Genomic DNA, 16,808 nt, shown 5'->3' on the forward strand with positions numbered 1-16,808 from the left:
ATGAGTGATACCTGTTGGAGATCTTGGCCTCCTCCAGCAGCTGCCTGAACTCTTCTCTGGCTTTCTGCAGTTTACTCTTATTCTCTTTGTACTCGTCCTTCACCCTGCTCTTCACAAACTGATCAAACACCTGCACACACAGGTAACAGTGATGTATTAGTGACATCATAAAGGTATAACATCATGATCTCATGCTGCTGGTTGCTAAGAGGTCAGAGAGACTCAGGAAAGCTCTAATGAACCTGTTTCCTCTGATCTGAGGTCAGCAGCAGGTAACGAGGGTCAAACACCATCTTATGGAGCTCCTTCTCCCAGGTTGAGAACGCCGACACCTGTGAGGGGTGGGGGTGGCGGTGAGTGTATACACAGTATACAACATTAGAACATTACTTATTCAGTTTCAGTGTTTCTGAAATTAAAGCAAAAAAAAGAACTCTGTTGTTTGTTCTACAGTGAAAATCAGTCACTGTTTAGAAAGTGCGTCCAACTCTGTTGCCGTAGTTCCCACTAATGTATCACTTTCTGCTTCAGTCCAGTTCATCCAAGACCAGCTCCATGGGGTTCAGGTCTTGACACTGGTCTTATCTTGTAGCTCATTATGTTGCTGTAGGATGAACCAGTCTGTCTGTTTCCCTCCTCTCTGAAATCACTGTGCAGTCCTACTTCCTGCAGTACAGTGTTGTCATGGTGATGATTAGAGGGTGTAGTCACACAGTTTGTTCAGACAGAGGGTTTGTCATCATCAGCCTGGAGGAGGCGTGTGTGTGTGTGTGTGTGTGTGTGTGTGTTACCCTTCGCTCCAGCATCATTTCTCTAAAGTGAGCAATACGTAACTCCAGCGGGAGGAGCTGCACTTCTCCTGGACGAGGGACGAGCGACATCGGCTCCTCTATTCTGGAGATAGAGAGAGAGAGAAAACCCTGAACACTGACCAATCACATGGCTCAGTCATGATGTCATTAGCTGGTCAGAAGCTCTCTGATTGGCTTGGTCAGACTCACCTGTTCCTCTTGGAGCTGTGTTCATGTTCGTCATCTTCATCGTTACCGTGGAGACGAGATGACTGACAGCTGGAGCTCCTGTCTGTCAGAAAGAGACCACAGACAGGTGAGGTGACAGACAGGTGAGAGGAAAGACAGGTGATGTGAGAGACAGGTGAGGTGACAGACCAACAAGTGTCTTCTTCCTCTTGTGGGGTGGGTCTTCAATGATGCGGCTGATGTCTCGGCCAATCAGATCCCCTGGTCTCTCCCAGACGGACAGGTGGATTGTGGGGTTGAAGAAGAAGACCCGGTCGTCTCCCGTCCACACCACACACCTGAACACATACATTCACACACAGTACTGGTCCAGGTACTCCAGACTCCCAGGTAATCATAAACCACATGAAGACTGGATGGACAGACTCAGATGAACTCTCCAGGATCCACTGATCCAGGACAGAATCCACAACAGTCCTGCTGAATCTCAGGTTCAACAATCAGCCAGAGTCTCCTTTCAACAGGGAGGCTAGATATGTCCTAAAAACGTAGACCACCACCCCAGTCTGCCAGTTCTCGGTCCTGTCTGGTCCTGTCCTTAGCCTACATGAAACAACTAACTAACCCCAACCCTAACACACCAACCAAGACAGCCCAACAAAGTCCAGAGCTTTCAGCAGCTCCGGTGACTCTCATCAATATCTGGTGTCACATTTCCAACTCTTGCTCCTTTAGGGGGACAACTCAGTCCACTTCAGAAGGGCCTCAGAGCACCCCCCTCCTTTCTGCTCATCTACACTGAACCAGTCTAGATCTGGACCTGTCTAACCACAGACTGTCAATTCACTGCAAAAGCATGCTGGGTAAAATGGGTTCAGCTGTGACAGACAGACAGACAGACAGACAGACAGACAGACAGACAGACAGACAGACAGACAGACAGTAAAACCTCTTTTTTCTCAGTTTATGACATAAACACAAACAGCCAAACACACAGACACTATGTTGGTCTGCATCTGTTCTCGGTTGTCATGGTAACACCCCTGAAGGAAGCGGGTTAAACCTCACTGCTGTACATCAGAGACCATCAGAGTCCATCAGACCATCAGACCATCAGACCAGAGACAGGAAGAAACATTCAGAAGACCAATGTTTTGAACTTTTTAAACCAAAAATGAAAAACAAATCAATATTCATCAATAACAATAAACTGTACAGTATGTATGTGTGTGTGTATGTGTGTGTGTGCGCGTGTGTGTGCATCAGTGCAGTAGTTACCATGGCGACCCTGGAACAGGAGTGGAGGCGACAGGACGTTTGTCTTTCCTTTCTCGTTCACTTCCCTCCTCCTCTTCATCTTCCTCTCCTCGGTCAACACAAACAAACTGCAACACACACACACACACACACACAAAATCTACAACCTGATTTAAGAACAGTGAATCAGCCATTTAATAACCATCATCATCATAGTTGAATAGAATGATCAGTGATCAATAACCTGCTGATCATGTGACATGGACACTAAACAGGACGAGGGGCCAAAGGGATCAGTGGCCTCTGGTTTGAAGTGGCTGTTAACGTTTCTTGATGGGAAGAGTTCAGTTAAAAGTAGAGATGAACTGATCGATTTAATATTGATTATCTGCCAATCAAATCTAATCCAAACGTGTTCAGTTGTGACTGAGACCACAGGAACATTTCATCAACATACAGTCACGCTAGTAAAGAGGTTTCAATCAGCTCTGTAGTGTTTAGCTCAGCTCACATTTACCTGGTGACCCCTAACCCTCCAACAGTGACACGGCTGAAGTTTGAAAGGAGGACTTCAGTTTCTATGACTGTGTTAGTATTTTACTGAAGAAAAGGATGTGAACCAGCAGAGATCCACTGACTAAAAACCCTCTGACTGGTTTGTGAAGACTCACCTGTTTGTTGTCCGTTGTTCTCTCTTTCCTCAGCAACAATGCTCCTCCATAAGAAAGTTTACCTCCACCCATCCCTCGCTTCTCTGATACACAGAATAAAATTTATGTACACTTGAATTCACATGTTGAAGTTTAGTGTTTCTTCACTTCAACTGAGATAAACAGATGTTTCTAGTTAAATCAGGTTTGGTCTGGTTTTAACACACCAACATTTAAATTAAATTGATCAACAAAATCATAATTTCTTCAGTTTGTGTTTCCCCTGTTTCAGTTACCATGTTCCAGGCAGTCCTGTGGACTCTCTCAGTTCGACTGAGAAAAGATCTTAAACTGACAACATGTGACAGGTGAACAGGCGTCCTCTGGCAGCAGAGACATGCTCATGTGACTGTGAAGTCAGAAGCCATCAGTGATAAAATCAGGAAGTCAGAATCAGACTTTCTAACTCTGCAGACTAACATAACCCTAACCCAACCTAACCCTAACCCACCCAACCCAACTTAACCCTAATCTACCATAACCTAACCTAACCCTAACCAAACTAATCCAACCTAGCCTAACCCAACTTCTATGGACCCCCGGATTATTTAATTTTTAGAACTTGTAGTCTTCAGACCCCGCCCACTGTGACTCAGGTGACCACAATGGTCGTCCCCACCACAGGACGTTTATCAGACATCACACTGCTTCAACTTTTAATATTTCAGTTTATGTTGATGTGAGACACAAGTCAACACAGACCTACAGGCAGACAAGCAGAGAGACAGACAGGTCTTACTGTGTCTGTAGTCAGTCACCAGAGTGAATCTAGAAGACACCTGTGAGGCGAAGATGGAGGGATGATCTTCTTTCATCACCTGAGAGAGAGAAAGAGTGAGTCTCCTTTCAGTGAAAACAGGAAGTCAAATGGACAGAGACAGAGAGAGAGAGAGAGAGAGAGAGACAGAGAGAGAGAGAGTGAGAGAAATGGAGTGAGAGGAACAGACTCACCTGGACTGGTAAGACAGGACACGTGTCAATGCAGAGCTGAGAGGAAGAGAGAGGTCCAAATACCCACTGCTGTACGAGAGAGAGGAAGAGAGAGACAGTGTGTCTATGTTATATGTCTATGTTCACCTGTCTCACATTTCAGTACACTTCTGCATGGACCTGTCTGTTTCTGTATGGACCCATCTATCTACTTCTGTCCTCTCCTGTCTCTCCTACCACTGCTCTGCTGCTTCACTCCTTCCCTGCTCACCTGGCTGACATCATTCACCTACAGCTCCACCTGGACCAGACTGAGCTTCTCTTCCCCTACCTGATCCCTCCTAAAGTCACATGTGATGGAAGAACTGAACCAGAATGCAGAAAACACAGAAAGGCTGAGGTGGCAAAAATAACAAAGGTATTTTAATAACAAAAGGAAACAAACAAAACTGGTGACACTGCAGAGAACAGGAGTGGAACAGAAGAACATCAGAATCAAACAGGAGAACATCAGGAACAAGATGGGAGAACAACAGGAACAAAACCGGAGAACATCAGGAACAAAAAAGGAGAACATCAGGAACAAAACTGGAGAGCATCATGATTTAATAGGATCCAGCAGACAAAGAAGAAGACAAGAAGCAGAGACTAAATACACAGCAGGTGATTGAACATAAGTGAAACACACGGGGCAGACAATCAACCAGGAGGGAAACACAAGACAGTAATTAAACCAACATGAGACACACAAGAGAAGTGATTTTAAAATAAAACAGGAAATGAATACAAAACCAAGTGTCCATCAGGACAAACCATGACACTACCTCTAGTCCCTGGTCTAAACACTCAGAGAACCCTGTGTGTCCTGGGTCAGACTCTGTTCTGGATCCACAGTGGAGGACTACAGTCAGGACAGCAGAGTCTCTGACCATGTTCTACCTTCACACCCTGAACTGTTGCTCTGGTTTTAGTCTTTGACTTGTAAAAGCTCTCAGTTCTGGATCATATGATAAAGTCATGTGATGTACCTGTGTGGGTGGAGACTGTCTCCTCTCCAGGGAGATGATTGGTCGTAGCAACGCTCCTCTGCGCCGCTGAATGGGCAGAACGAGAGGCCACACTTCCTCGACTCTCTGCGTATGAAGCCCCGCCCACTCCCCATAAGCTCCACCTGCATTATGACATCATCACTTTAGTGATTAATAATTCCTCTTTGATTTTGACATTTTATGGCTTGAGGTGACATCATCTGTTTTCAGTGTTGCTGTCAGTTCAGCAGGTGAACTGCAGTATCTGCAGTTATGACTGAAACACTTTAACCCTCCCCTCCTCCACTCCTACAAAATAAAAGCCTCTCTCAGTCAGACTAAAATCAGGTGAGATTTATTCATGTGCTGAGTGGGACTGTGAGCACTAGGCTAGCAGGCTAACAGTCACAACATTAGCTGTCAGATTCCACTCTCGTTTCTCACCTGTTCAGTCTGAACATATGGTGTGCTGATAGTGATAGTGATGTCATTCACTCATCATTTAACCCACAGTTTGAGTTACAAACTTTGAAAGACATGGCCGTTTACCAGGCAGGGAGACTCTATCCACTTGTATTATGGGAAATGTATCATTCAGTATTTTTGGACTAAAAGTCAGGATCATCTCTACACACACACACAGATCACCTGACAGCAGCTGATTGACAGGTATGTCGTTACCATGACAACCAAAAGAGGGTACCTTTTTATCCTCTCTTTTTCTCTTCAGTCGAGAAATAAAAGGATGATTCATCTGCATCTGAATGGAGATTGACTGTGTCTGTGTGTGAACATCAGTGTGATTTTAGACAAAGCTGCTACACACACACACACACACACACACACACACTCTTGCTTTCTCAACAGTAGTGTCTGTCTGTCTGTCCCCACAGGGCTGGGTAACAGTCAGGGCCTCACAGGGTGATACAGGCACACACACACACACACACACACACACACACACACACACAGTAAATTGGCACATCAATGTCTCCAGGGTAAACCTCCAATTATTTCATTACTGCTGAATGCTGTGCTGTGATGGATCACACACACACACACACACACACACACACACACACACACACACACACACACATACACACACACTTTTCAGAACATCTGGGAGGATGAATAAAAAGTGATGTTAAAATCATGTCAACGTCAGCTTTACTACACTTGTTAATACACTTCTAAAGACTTGGTACTCTGGCCTTGACTCCTCTCTTGCTCTGATCCTCTCCTCCACTGGCACCTTCCACTTGTGGCTGAGGACTAGTCCTTCTGTCAGTCCTGACTCATTAACCGTATCTCGTCAGTAACATGAATTAACTTTTCCTTCCCATATTAGAACTAATGATGTCTGCACTCTGCACTGTTTCACCTGTCCTCATGATTCTCCTCCTCGCGAATTCTCTTTTTAAGATAATCTGTGATTTGAGACATTTCTGCAAAAAAACCCAAAAAAACAAATACTATGGGATGTAACGTTAATTTAGGAAACTGCTTTAGTTCATTTACTGCAACATGATGGGAGTTTAATATTAAATCTTATTATAACACACACACACACAACACACAACGCACGCACGCACGCACGCACGCACGCACGCACACACACACACCATGTTAATGGCTCCTGTGGCCAGTTACCTCAATTTGTCCTTCTTCAATGAATCAGCTGGTTATCAATACAAACTGAGCTCAGCCCATTATACACACACTGTTTGTGTGTGTGTGTGTGTGTGTGTGTCTCTACAGTATAAAGAAGAACCCTGTAAGGATGAGCTATGAGCTGTCCTCCTGAAAACACCCAATTACACCCTGGAGAATTGTGTGTGTGTGTGTGTGTGTGTATCAGCTTGTGTGCTGTATTGTTGTGAGTCAATAGTTTTGTGTGTGTTCAACAAAGTTTGGGTGTCAGTTTATAGAGTCAATTTATCTAACTTCTTCTGAACAGAGATCAGTGGGTTCACTGACATACACAGAGATCAGGGACTTGATGCTGGACTACAACAAATGTTTCATAACCGTTTTATTGATCCTCTTCTCCATCATGAACATGTTATCAAGTCAGCACGTAGAGAACAGAGACCCAATGGCGGACATGACGGAGAACCTGATGATTGGCAGATGAGTGTAAGAGCTGAACAAGAATATATTACCATTAGCTTGTCTGCAGGTTTCTCCTGCCAGTCCAGATGCAGCGCTTATGGCTCATGTCATCACAAGAGTGCACAGGTGATCAATTACACTGCTGTTCATCCACATCATTAACCTGATCACTGATCAATAACACAGATAATGAACTGAAGTATGTATGTATGTGTGTGTGTTTGTGACTTTATCAGCCTCATTCAGAACTCATTACCTCATCAAACACAAATATCTTGATCAGAGGAGCAGGGGATTGTGGGAAAGAGATTAAACATTGCCTCTGAGAACACACACGCACACACACACTGTAATGAGCTGTTTTACACTTTATAAAAGCTGATGAATCATTTATTATTCCTGTGAACCAATGAATCAATAAACCAGTGAACCAATGAACCAGTCAACCAGTGAACCACTGAACCAATGAACCAGTGAATCAATGAACCAGTGAACCAATGAACCAGTCAACCAATGAACCAGTCAACCAATTAACCAGTCAACCAGTGAACAAATGAACGAATGAACCAGTGAACCAATGAACCACTGAACCAATGAACCCGTAAACTAATGAATCAATGAACCAGTGAACCAATTAACGAATGAACCAGTGAACAAATGAACTAGTGAACCAATGAACCAGTGAACCAGTGAACTAATGACCCAGTGAACCAGTGAACCAGTGAATCAATGAACCAGTGAACGAATGAACCAATGAACCAGTCAACCAATGAACCAGTCAACCAGTGAACCAATGAACCAGTGAATCAATGAACCAATGAACCAGTGAACCAATGAACCAATGAATCAGTGAACCAATGAATCAATGAACCAGTGAACCGTTTAACGAATGAACCAGTGAACCAATGAACCAGTCAACCAGTCAACAAATGAACGAATGAATGAATGAACCAATAAACCAGTCAATCAATGAACCAGTCAACCAGTGAACAAACGAATAAATGAACCAGTCAACCAGTGAACAAATGAATGAATGAATGAACCAGTGAACCGTTTAACGAATGANCAATGAACCACTGAACCAATGAACCCGTAAACTAATGAATCAATGAACCAGTGAACCAATTAACGAATGAACCAGTGAACAAATGAACTAGTGAACCAATGAACCAGTGAACCAGTGAACTAATGACCCAGTGAACCAGTGAACCAGTGAATCAATGAACCAGTGAACGAATGAACCAATGAACCAGTCAACCAATGAACCAGTCAACCAGTGAACCAATGAACCAGTGAATCAATGAACCAATGAACCAGTGAACCAATGAACCAATGAATCAGTGAACCAATGAATCAATGAACCAGTGAACCGTTTAACGAATGAACCAGTGAACCAATGAACCAGTCAACCAGTCAACAAATGAACGAATGAATGAATGAACCAATAAACCAGTCAATCAATGAACCAGTCAACAAATGAACGAATGAACCAATAAACCAGTCAATCAATGAACCAGTCAACCAGTGAACAAACGAATAAATGAACCAGTCAACCAGTGAACAAATGAATGAATGAATGAACCAGTGAACCGTTTAACGAATGAACCAGTGAACCAATGAACCAGTCAACAAATGAACGAATGAATGAATGAACCAATAAACCAGTCAATCAATGAACCAGTCAACCAGTGAACAAACGAATGAATGAACCAGTCAACCAGTGAACAATGAATGAATGAATGAATGAACCAATAAACCAGTCAATCAATGAACCAGTCAACCAGTGAACAAACGAATGAATGAACCAGTCAACCAGTGAACAATGAATGAATGAATGAATGAACCAATAAACCAGTCAACCAATGAACCAGTGAACAAATGAACCAATGAACCAGTGAACCAGTGAACAAATGAACCAATGAACCAGTGAACCAATGAACCAGTGAACCAATGAACCAGTAAACCAATTAATGAATGAACCAGTAAACCAATTAATGAATGAACCAGTGAACCAATTAATGAATGAACCAGTGAACCAATGAACCAGTGAACTAGTTAACTAGTGAACCAGTGAACCAGTGAACCAATGAACCAGTGAACCAGTGAAGTCTGTCTGATGTCTGTGGTCACTTCCTGTCTCTGATGCTTCGTCCTTCCACTCTGAGCATTTGTCTGTTTCTTCTTCTCTGCTTTTGACTCCCTGCTGTTGATTTCATTTGTTTGCTGTTGCTGTTTGTTGGTTTCTTTTCAATAATGACATGCTGATCTGCAGATTTGTCTCGCTGCTGCTGCAGGAAACTAAAGCAGCAGCTGCTGCAGATCCACAGCAGGATGAAATCAAGTCAAGCTGGATTTTAATTGACAAAGATTAAAAATAAACAACAGAACTGAAGAGCAGCTAAACAATGAAGGAAGAGGCCTGAGGACCAGATAAAGTCTGTAACAAGACTACAGATCCCATAATGCAGCTGCAACAAGACAAGTTAACCATCAGTTTCAGGATCAAGTGAGAATCATGTGATCACTCTGACATCATCACTCTGGTTCCAAACTGATCAAATGATAAAACGTTATAATAATAAGGTTAGAGTCTTTGTATTTTCTCAGCATGCTCAGTTGAGTTCAGTTCGAGTGTTGAGCAGTGTGATAATGTACAGAGAGGAGCGTCTTCCTCAGTGGACCTAGCTTTGATCATTTGACCAACAAACTGATAATCAATAAACAATCAATAACATCAGTGTTATTAAACCTCATCAGTCAATCATGTGATCATAACCCTAACCCTAATCATGTATTGATTAGATTGATTTCATGTTAAAACCACTGTCTAATAGAAAAAATAAAAACAGGTTTAATGAAATATTTTTGAGTTATTCAATGTCGTCTTCATGTTTTACTTCAAGATGCCAAGTCCATCTTCTGTCTACAGAACCAGAACCAGACACAGTCAGGACAGTTCTCCTCCATCTAAACCAGAACCCAAACTAGAACCAGTAACTTATCCAGAATCACATGTAGAACCCATTATTATTCCGAAAGCAAAAGTACCACCTGTTGAAGCTACAAAACCAGAACCTGTTATTGATCCCGATCCTGTTATTGATCCTGAAGGAAATGCAGAGATCACTGATGAGGACAGGAACAAGACTCACTTGTTGGAGCACGAGTGGTGAGGAGAGGCAGGCGGAGAGGATACAGAGAGAGGAGGTGCAGCGGGGTGGAGGAGGAGGAGGAGGAGTCCTCTGTCTTGGCGTGTCTGTTTTTTGTAGTTCCTCTTCTAACACAACCTAAACACAGAGACCATGTTGATTTGAATCTTCATCAGTGAATCAAGGACTTTTTAACACCTCTCTGAAACTGCTAACTAACCACCTAACTGACTAACTATAGAACTAACTACCTAATGGCTGTAACACACCTGATGGCACCTTCATCGATTACTCAAAGAAGTCTGGGAGCACAAAATAAAAATTAGGTCATGAGCTGAATTTGAACAAAACATGTCAAGAAATCACACAAGTCACACGTTGTGTTTGTTGGTGACGAAAAGAGTGGGACATCCGAGTGTCACTATTCTCTGGTTTTACCATATTCTACTGTTCCAGTGCAGATCTTTGTGTGTATCAGTCCGCCTCCACACATTTGTGTTCCTTTCAGGAAACACTGACCTAAATCTGCCGACCGCAGCAGCATCATAGCAATAATAGAACATCTGTGTAAAGACCGTGAATGGAACAGAATGATATGCTCATTCTGAAAAATACTTGTCAAATAATACTTTTATCCAAGATCACAGCTAGTAATAATGTGTATTTCATATTTACTCACAGTATGGTGGCCCCAAAGGACAAGGCACATACACGACTGAAAGCACAACCATTAAGTGATAAAAAGAAAACACACAGACAGGGGGGAACCTGGGGGGAGGACACCTGTTATCTGTAATATCCAAAAATAAAGTGCACTGCCTCTGTTTGTTTTGTGTTTTTATATATTTATTTTGATTGAAATGCGGTGATATATCTGTGTCATGGTTTGATATGGCAGACACCTTTTGTTAGTTTTGTTTGGACTTTTTACACTTCTTGTTTTATTTTGTAATCTGTTTCCTTGTGTGTCTCAGTGTTTTGCTTCCTGTCTTGGTCCTGTTTTCTGTGTGGTGATTGTCTGCCCCGCCCTAATGTGTTTCACCTGTTTTCAATCACCCTTGCCTCCCTTGTCTATATAGTCTTTGTGCTCCCCTTTGTCTGTGTCGGTTCGTTTGTTTAGTTCTGGGTTTGTTCACGTCCTCGGTTCATGTTTATTATTTTGGTAAATAAACCTGTCTGCACCATCTCCCGTTTGTTGGCTGCATTTGGGTCCTACTTACCACCAAACCCTGACAATCTGAGCATAAAAATAACATGAACTAAACAACTATGACACTGAATTTTATATTTTATTTTCCAAAAGAAGTTATAATATATTTCAAAACACCCCTGACATGAAACCAAAAGGTCCCTGATACAAACGCTGCTGTCTCTAGTGAAATCTTTTTGAACCAGAGAGTGTGCACCAGTGATTGTGGGATGGAGCTGCAGTATTGAGGTCCAGTTGATAGACCTGCCTAAACCACACTGCACTGTAATCTGGAGCTGGATCTGTCACTGATTTGTCTGAGAGCTAGATGATGTCACTGATTAACACTCTGTGAAGGCGTCTTCACTGTCAGCTTGACTGAACTTTGTAGATAGGACTCTATTTTCTTCATCAGTGTGGTTGATTAAAAGATTGTGTGTCAGTTCCTGAGCGATAACACAACTGAGAATGAAACGGCAGATTTATGAGGATTATTTTTTCAGTAAAGAGATAAAGTTGGACATCAGGTGCGTTAATGCATATGTATTAGTGCATATGTGTTAGTGTGTATTTGTTAGTGCTTATACAGACAGGTACACAGACAGGTAATTTATGAGTAAAGGCCTGTAAATGGTCAGTTTAGAAGAACTCCTCTTATTGGAGGTGTTGTTTGTAGAAACATTGTAAAGTCAGAGGTCGACTGATGAACTCTAAAGCACGAGACACGAGCTGAACACACACACACACACACAATATAATGAAAGCAGGCTGCCAGTCAAAGAGAGCTCAGCTGCTGACTGCCCACGTGTATTTATGTGTGTCCCCACCTGCTGCCAAGAACATCACTACAGCTGCAACACACACACACACACACAAAAATAGATATTCTTCAGGCTCCTACAAGTCCTATTCACTGACATTTTGAAATATGGAATAAAAGACTGTGTTATCGTCTCTATGTGGACGACTAACGGTTCATCGCCTGTCTCTGTCTCACCAGTAGATCCACTCTGACCAGGTGTGTCCAGCTGTTCTTTCTTAGTAGTGAGGTACGCTCTTATTTAGTCTCATATCAACTCATAGAAAAATACTTTTTACATTCCTCTGATTGTGTAACTTCATTTTAAAATAAACACAGACTCCTTGTTGAAGATGCTGTCATTATATATCTCGTGTTGTTTTTGATTTTCACTCCAAGTTTAGCAGAATTGAATTTCACATGTGAACAGTTTCCATCTGTAACTGCGCAGTCAAAATCTGAGACAAATCACTCCTGACAAACTGTAAACACACTGACACACTGAAGAGAATCTGAGCTTCTGCCAGAAAACACACACCCACGCTCACCAAAATAATACCACATTTAATCTGGTGGCTTCCAGAAGTCTCAAACAAACCAACACATCCAGAGGGAAAACACAAGACTCCAACACATCTGAGGGAACCGAGCAAGTTCTGCTGGAACCATCAAGAGAACATCTGTTTTAACGAGGGAGACATAAGATCCAGTCCAGTCCAATCCAATCAGTTTGGTTCAGTTCAATAAATCTAGTCCAGTCCAGTCCAGTCCAGTCTAGTCCAGTCCAGTCCAATCCAATCAGTTCAGTTCAGTTCAATAAGTCCAGTCCAGTACCATCCAATCCAATCCAATCAGTTCGGTTCAGTTCAATAAGTCCAGTCCAGTCCAGTCCAATCCAATCCAATTGAGTCTGGTTCAGTTCAAAAAGTCCAGTCCAGTCCTGTCGAATCCAATCAGTTTGGTTCAGTTCAATAAATCCAGTTCAGTTCAGTTCAATAAATCCAATCCAGTCCAATCCAGTTCAATAAATCCAGTGCAGTCAAGTCCAGCCCTCCAGAACTTCTCTCAGAGATGTCCCCCCTCAGTAAATGTTCTTGTCTCTTCAGTGCTGCTGGCACCTCCTACAAGTTGCAGACTTCATGACAACTACAAATACAACAATGAAACTCAGACTCTAACCCAGATTTTGGTTTTCAGATTAAAAACATATTTATACAAAAAAAAACAGTTTTTCTTTTCCTAAGGTCCGCCCCTGTCATACAAATGAGCTCCCTGGGTTTCGACTTAATGATTTATTCAATCAATTCAATCAATAAAAGGTAAATTTGTAGTCTCAGGTCTGAATTGGCACATTTCCCATCGTGCTCCATTGGGTGATTTAAATGTACCAATCATCTTAATACATTTGACAGCAACTTTATGTGTGTGTGTGTGTGTATGTATGTCCCAGCAGATAACACACATTCACAAACTCCAAGCAGCAAGCTACACAGCCAATCAGCTCTCAAAAATGAGCGCTGTTGTCATGGCAACATGGCAGACATGAATGCAGCATCTCTGAAATACACCTGGCCTCTGAGTTGGTGGTTCAATTCCAGCTGAGCTGCAGCAGAATGATGACAGCTGATTGGTCACTTACAGGAAGGGCAGCCTTTTCAGAATAAAATTACATGTAAAAAAAACGTTCCTGTTCTGGAGCGAAAAACTTTGAACTGAACTAGTGAGAAGCTCTGCCTCCATCTACAGCTAAGTGATCTGATTGGAGGAACTGTTGACACATTCCTGTCTCTATGGGTGCAGGTTAAAAGACGGAGAAAACACCAGGTGCCCAGATGACAGATTAACAATCCAGACTAACACACTAACAGGTCACATGACTCCACTAACATCAATGAGATTAAATAATACAAGTATAACAGCAGCACAAACCCTTTCCACCCACAGACTGTAAATGTGTTCTACACCTCTTTATACCACTTTCCCCAGGTTCCAAAAATTCTTCAAACACAACACAAATAATGTCCTTCTCAGCTGCCATAGTTACAACACTTGTATTACACAATATGCTGTTGAACACACCACAGTTGCAGTTTAAATAAAGGTTAATTCAGGAGGAAGAGTTAACAGAGGAGCCTTGTCTCTCATTGGACAAAAAACAAACCACTCAGATAATTTCATGATGCTGCCTCTGTCTCCACCCGCCTGCATCGGGTGATGTCGTACCTGTGAGATGAGACGGAAACAGCAGGTGCTGGTTTCTGGGGGCGTGTCCTTCTGGCTTCTGGATGATCTGATTGGTCAAAAGGAGATGTTTGTCTCTTCTCTGGAACACGCCCACTTCCTCTGGTGAGATCCAGCCTTCAACTAGCTGCAAACATGTCAGCATGTTAGTATTACGCTGTGTGTGTGTGTGTGTGTGTGTGTGTGTGTGTGTGTGTGTGTTTGTGTGTACCTTGGGTAGACGATGAGGGTGATGAATAGGGGAAGATCGATAGAATGGAGGGAGAAGAGGAACGACTTCAACAGCTGGACGCTCCCACTGAAACAAAAGTAGTTTAGAGATGGTGGCCGAGAGGGACAAAAACTTAAAACTAACCCTGACCCTAAACACACTAAAAACACAAAGCTGTGTCTGTGTGTGTGTTTCTCCTCTGTATGTCTGTAAAGAACTTTTTCAGTGACCCCTAAACTACAACCTCTGGTTTCATGCTGTCAGAAAAAGAGAATCAGAGCAATACTGAAGTGAAGTCTCTCTTGACATCCTGCTGCCTTCTGTCTGCAGTGACCTGTCTCATGTCTCCTGACTGGTGACTGTTTGTCAATCTGTCCTTGACTCGTTTTGTAGGACAGAGACTTTCAGCACAAACTCAGACAGATCAGGACTGAAGGAAAAGCCACTGACTGCTGACCACGCCCACCAATGATGTCACTGTGTATTGACCACCCCCTGAGTACACTCAGTGTCAAGGTGTTAAGTTTAAGGACCTGTACATATAATCAGATTTCTCTATATCCTTTGGACAGACAGACAGACAGACAGACAGACAGACAGACAGACAGACAGACAGACAGACAGACAGACAGGTGACCTACTCTCTGCAGTCTCTTTAAATCACTGAGGACGGTAAAGGACTGTAAAAAACAAAAAGCAGCTGACAGAGAAGAAAGATGAGGCCGCTGAAGCAGAGCCAGGATCTGCTCTCTGAATACGTTTTATCACCTCCTTTTTTAAAAAGTATTTCTTTAAACATAATGAAGGAACTTTCACAGATCTGTTATTAAAGTAAAAACAATATGGTTCACCACATTCAAAGCCCACGTATGAAAATATGAAAATTTAAGGTTCACATGTTAAATTCAGACCAATAATAATAATAACAACAACAATAGTAATAATAATAATAATAATAATAATAATAATAATAATAATAATCATCATCATCGTCATCATCATCATCATCATCATCATCATCATCAGTCAGGTTGTCTCTGTAAAGTTCAGCTGTCTGTGGAGTTTAATGTCACACTTTAGGATTTCACTCTGTTTTCTTTGTTTCACACAAACACTTTCATTAGACAATCTGCTGATAAGATGATAAACTTGGTCTCTGCAGTTTATGCAGAAAGAATTAAAAAAGAGCTGCATGAGATAATTAACACGCTACCAATAATTAACTGACAATTATTCACTTTGCCCTGAGGGATCATTAAAGTTTCATCTTATCTCCAGACGACAGAGAAGTCCGAACTCTGGATCAGACACTCAACCAACACTTTATATATGAAGGTGAATTTGACTCCAGCTGTGGATTGTGGGAAATGTAGTCTCAACTGTATCCTGCAGGGATGTGTTACTGTTGTTATTGTTATTTCTCCTTGATAAATGAGAGATCAGCTGATTAAAGTAAAACTTTTTCTTTCTATTTACAGGTTCAGACCAAAGATTTACCAGGTGTGTTACCTGAACCAGATGCATGTGTTACCTGTATCACGTGAGCATGTTCAGGTATCCACACAGCGGGGGGACAGAGGACCAGAGGGGGCGTGGCCTGGTACGTTGCTGCAGACCAACTAGCCAACCACAACCACTGGGGGGCAGGTTCACTGCTGACAGACAGCCAGGGCATGGTGGTGGTTACCATGCCAACCGGCTGACCTTTAAACCTGGAAACTGGCAGCATCACGATGACATCACAACCTAGCAGACAAACCAATCAGGATGAATTAGCACCAATAATCAAAGGCGAGTTGATTATTGATCACAGTTAAAAAGTCTGAACTTATAAATTCTTTCAAATTAAAGCAGAAAATTCAAAGATAGAGATGAGATAAGAAAAGATGAGAAGAAAAGATGAGAAGAAAAACCATAAAAAATAAATTCTATTATAAATGCAGTCTGACACAGTGAACAGAACTGAGTCATCAGTTGGTACTTTATTGATCTGATTCTTTACCTGAAACACAAATGAACTGTCACAGATCAGCTGAACACAGTATCAATACTCCATCAGTACCTCATCAATATCTTATTTCTACTTCATCAATACTCAATCAAAATTACACACTGCCAAAAATTCATACTTTAGAAATACCAACACTACATTAACACCTCCTGCATTAATGATTTCAAATACTATCAATACTTCATCAA

At 42.1% G+C, this 16,808-nt stretch overlaps 1 protein-coding gene across 1 annotated transcript in view; it reads right to left on the reverse strand.

Moving 5' to 3' along the window:
* tcerg1l (transcription elongation regulator 1 like) overlaps positions 1–16,299 on the reverse strand; it is a 16,648-nt gene extending 349 nt beyond the window's left edge. Inside the window, exons 1-9 of the mRNA XM_022742410.1 lie at positions 16,141–16,299; positions 14,610–14,696; positions 14,381–14,525; positions 2,259–2,337; positions 1,170–1,318; positions 1,002–1,083; positions 792–894; positions 243–332; positions 12–130 (exon numbers count right to left, since the gene is read on the reverse strand). Coding sequence (XP_022598131.1) covers positions 12–130; positions 243–332; positions 792–894; positions 1,002–1,083; positions 1,170–1,318; positions 2,259–2,337; positions 14,381–14,525; positions 14,610–14,696; positions 16,141–16,299 — 1,013 coding nt within the window. The remainder of the gene's footprint in view (positions 1–11; positions 131–242; positions 333–791; positions 895–1,001; positions 1,084–1,169; positions 1,319–2,258; positions 2,338–14,380; positions 14,526–14,609; positions 14,697–16,140) is intronic.
* Between the last annotated feature and the right edge of the window lie 509 nt (positions 16,300–16,808).

The sequence above is a fragment of the Seriola dumerili genome, unplaced genomic scaffold (assembly GCF_002260705.1).
Source record: "Seriola dumerili isolate Sdu_G_001 unplaced genomic scaffold, Sdu_1.0 BDQW01000068.1, whole genome shotgun sequence".
Lineage (NCBI taxonomy): Eukaryota > Metazoa > Chordata > Actinopteri > Carangiformes > Carangidae > Seriola > Seriola dumerili.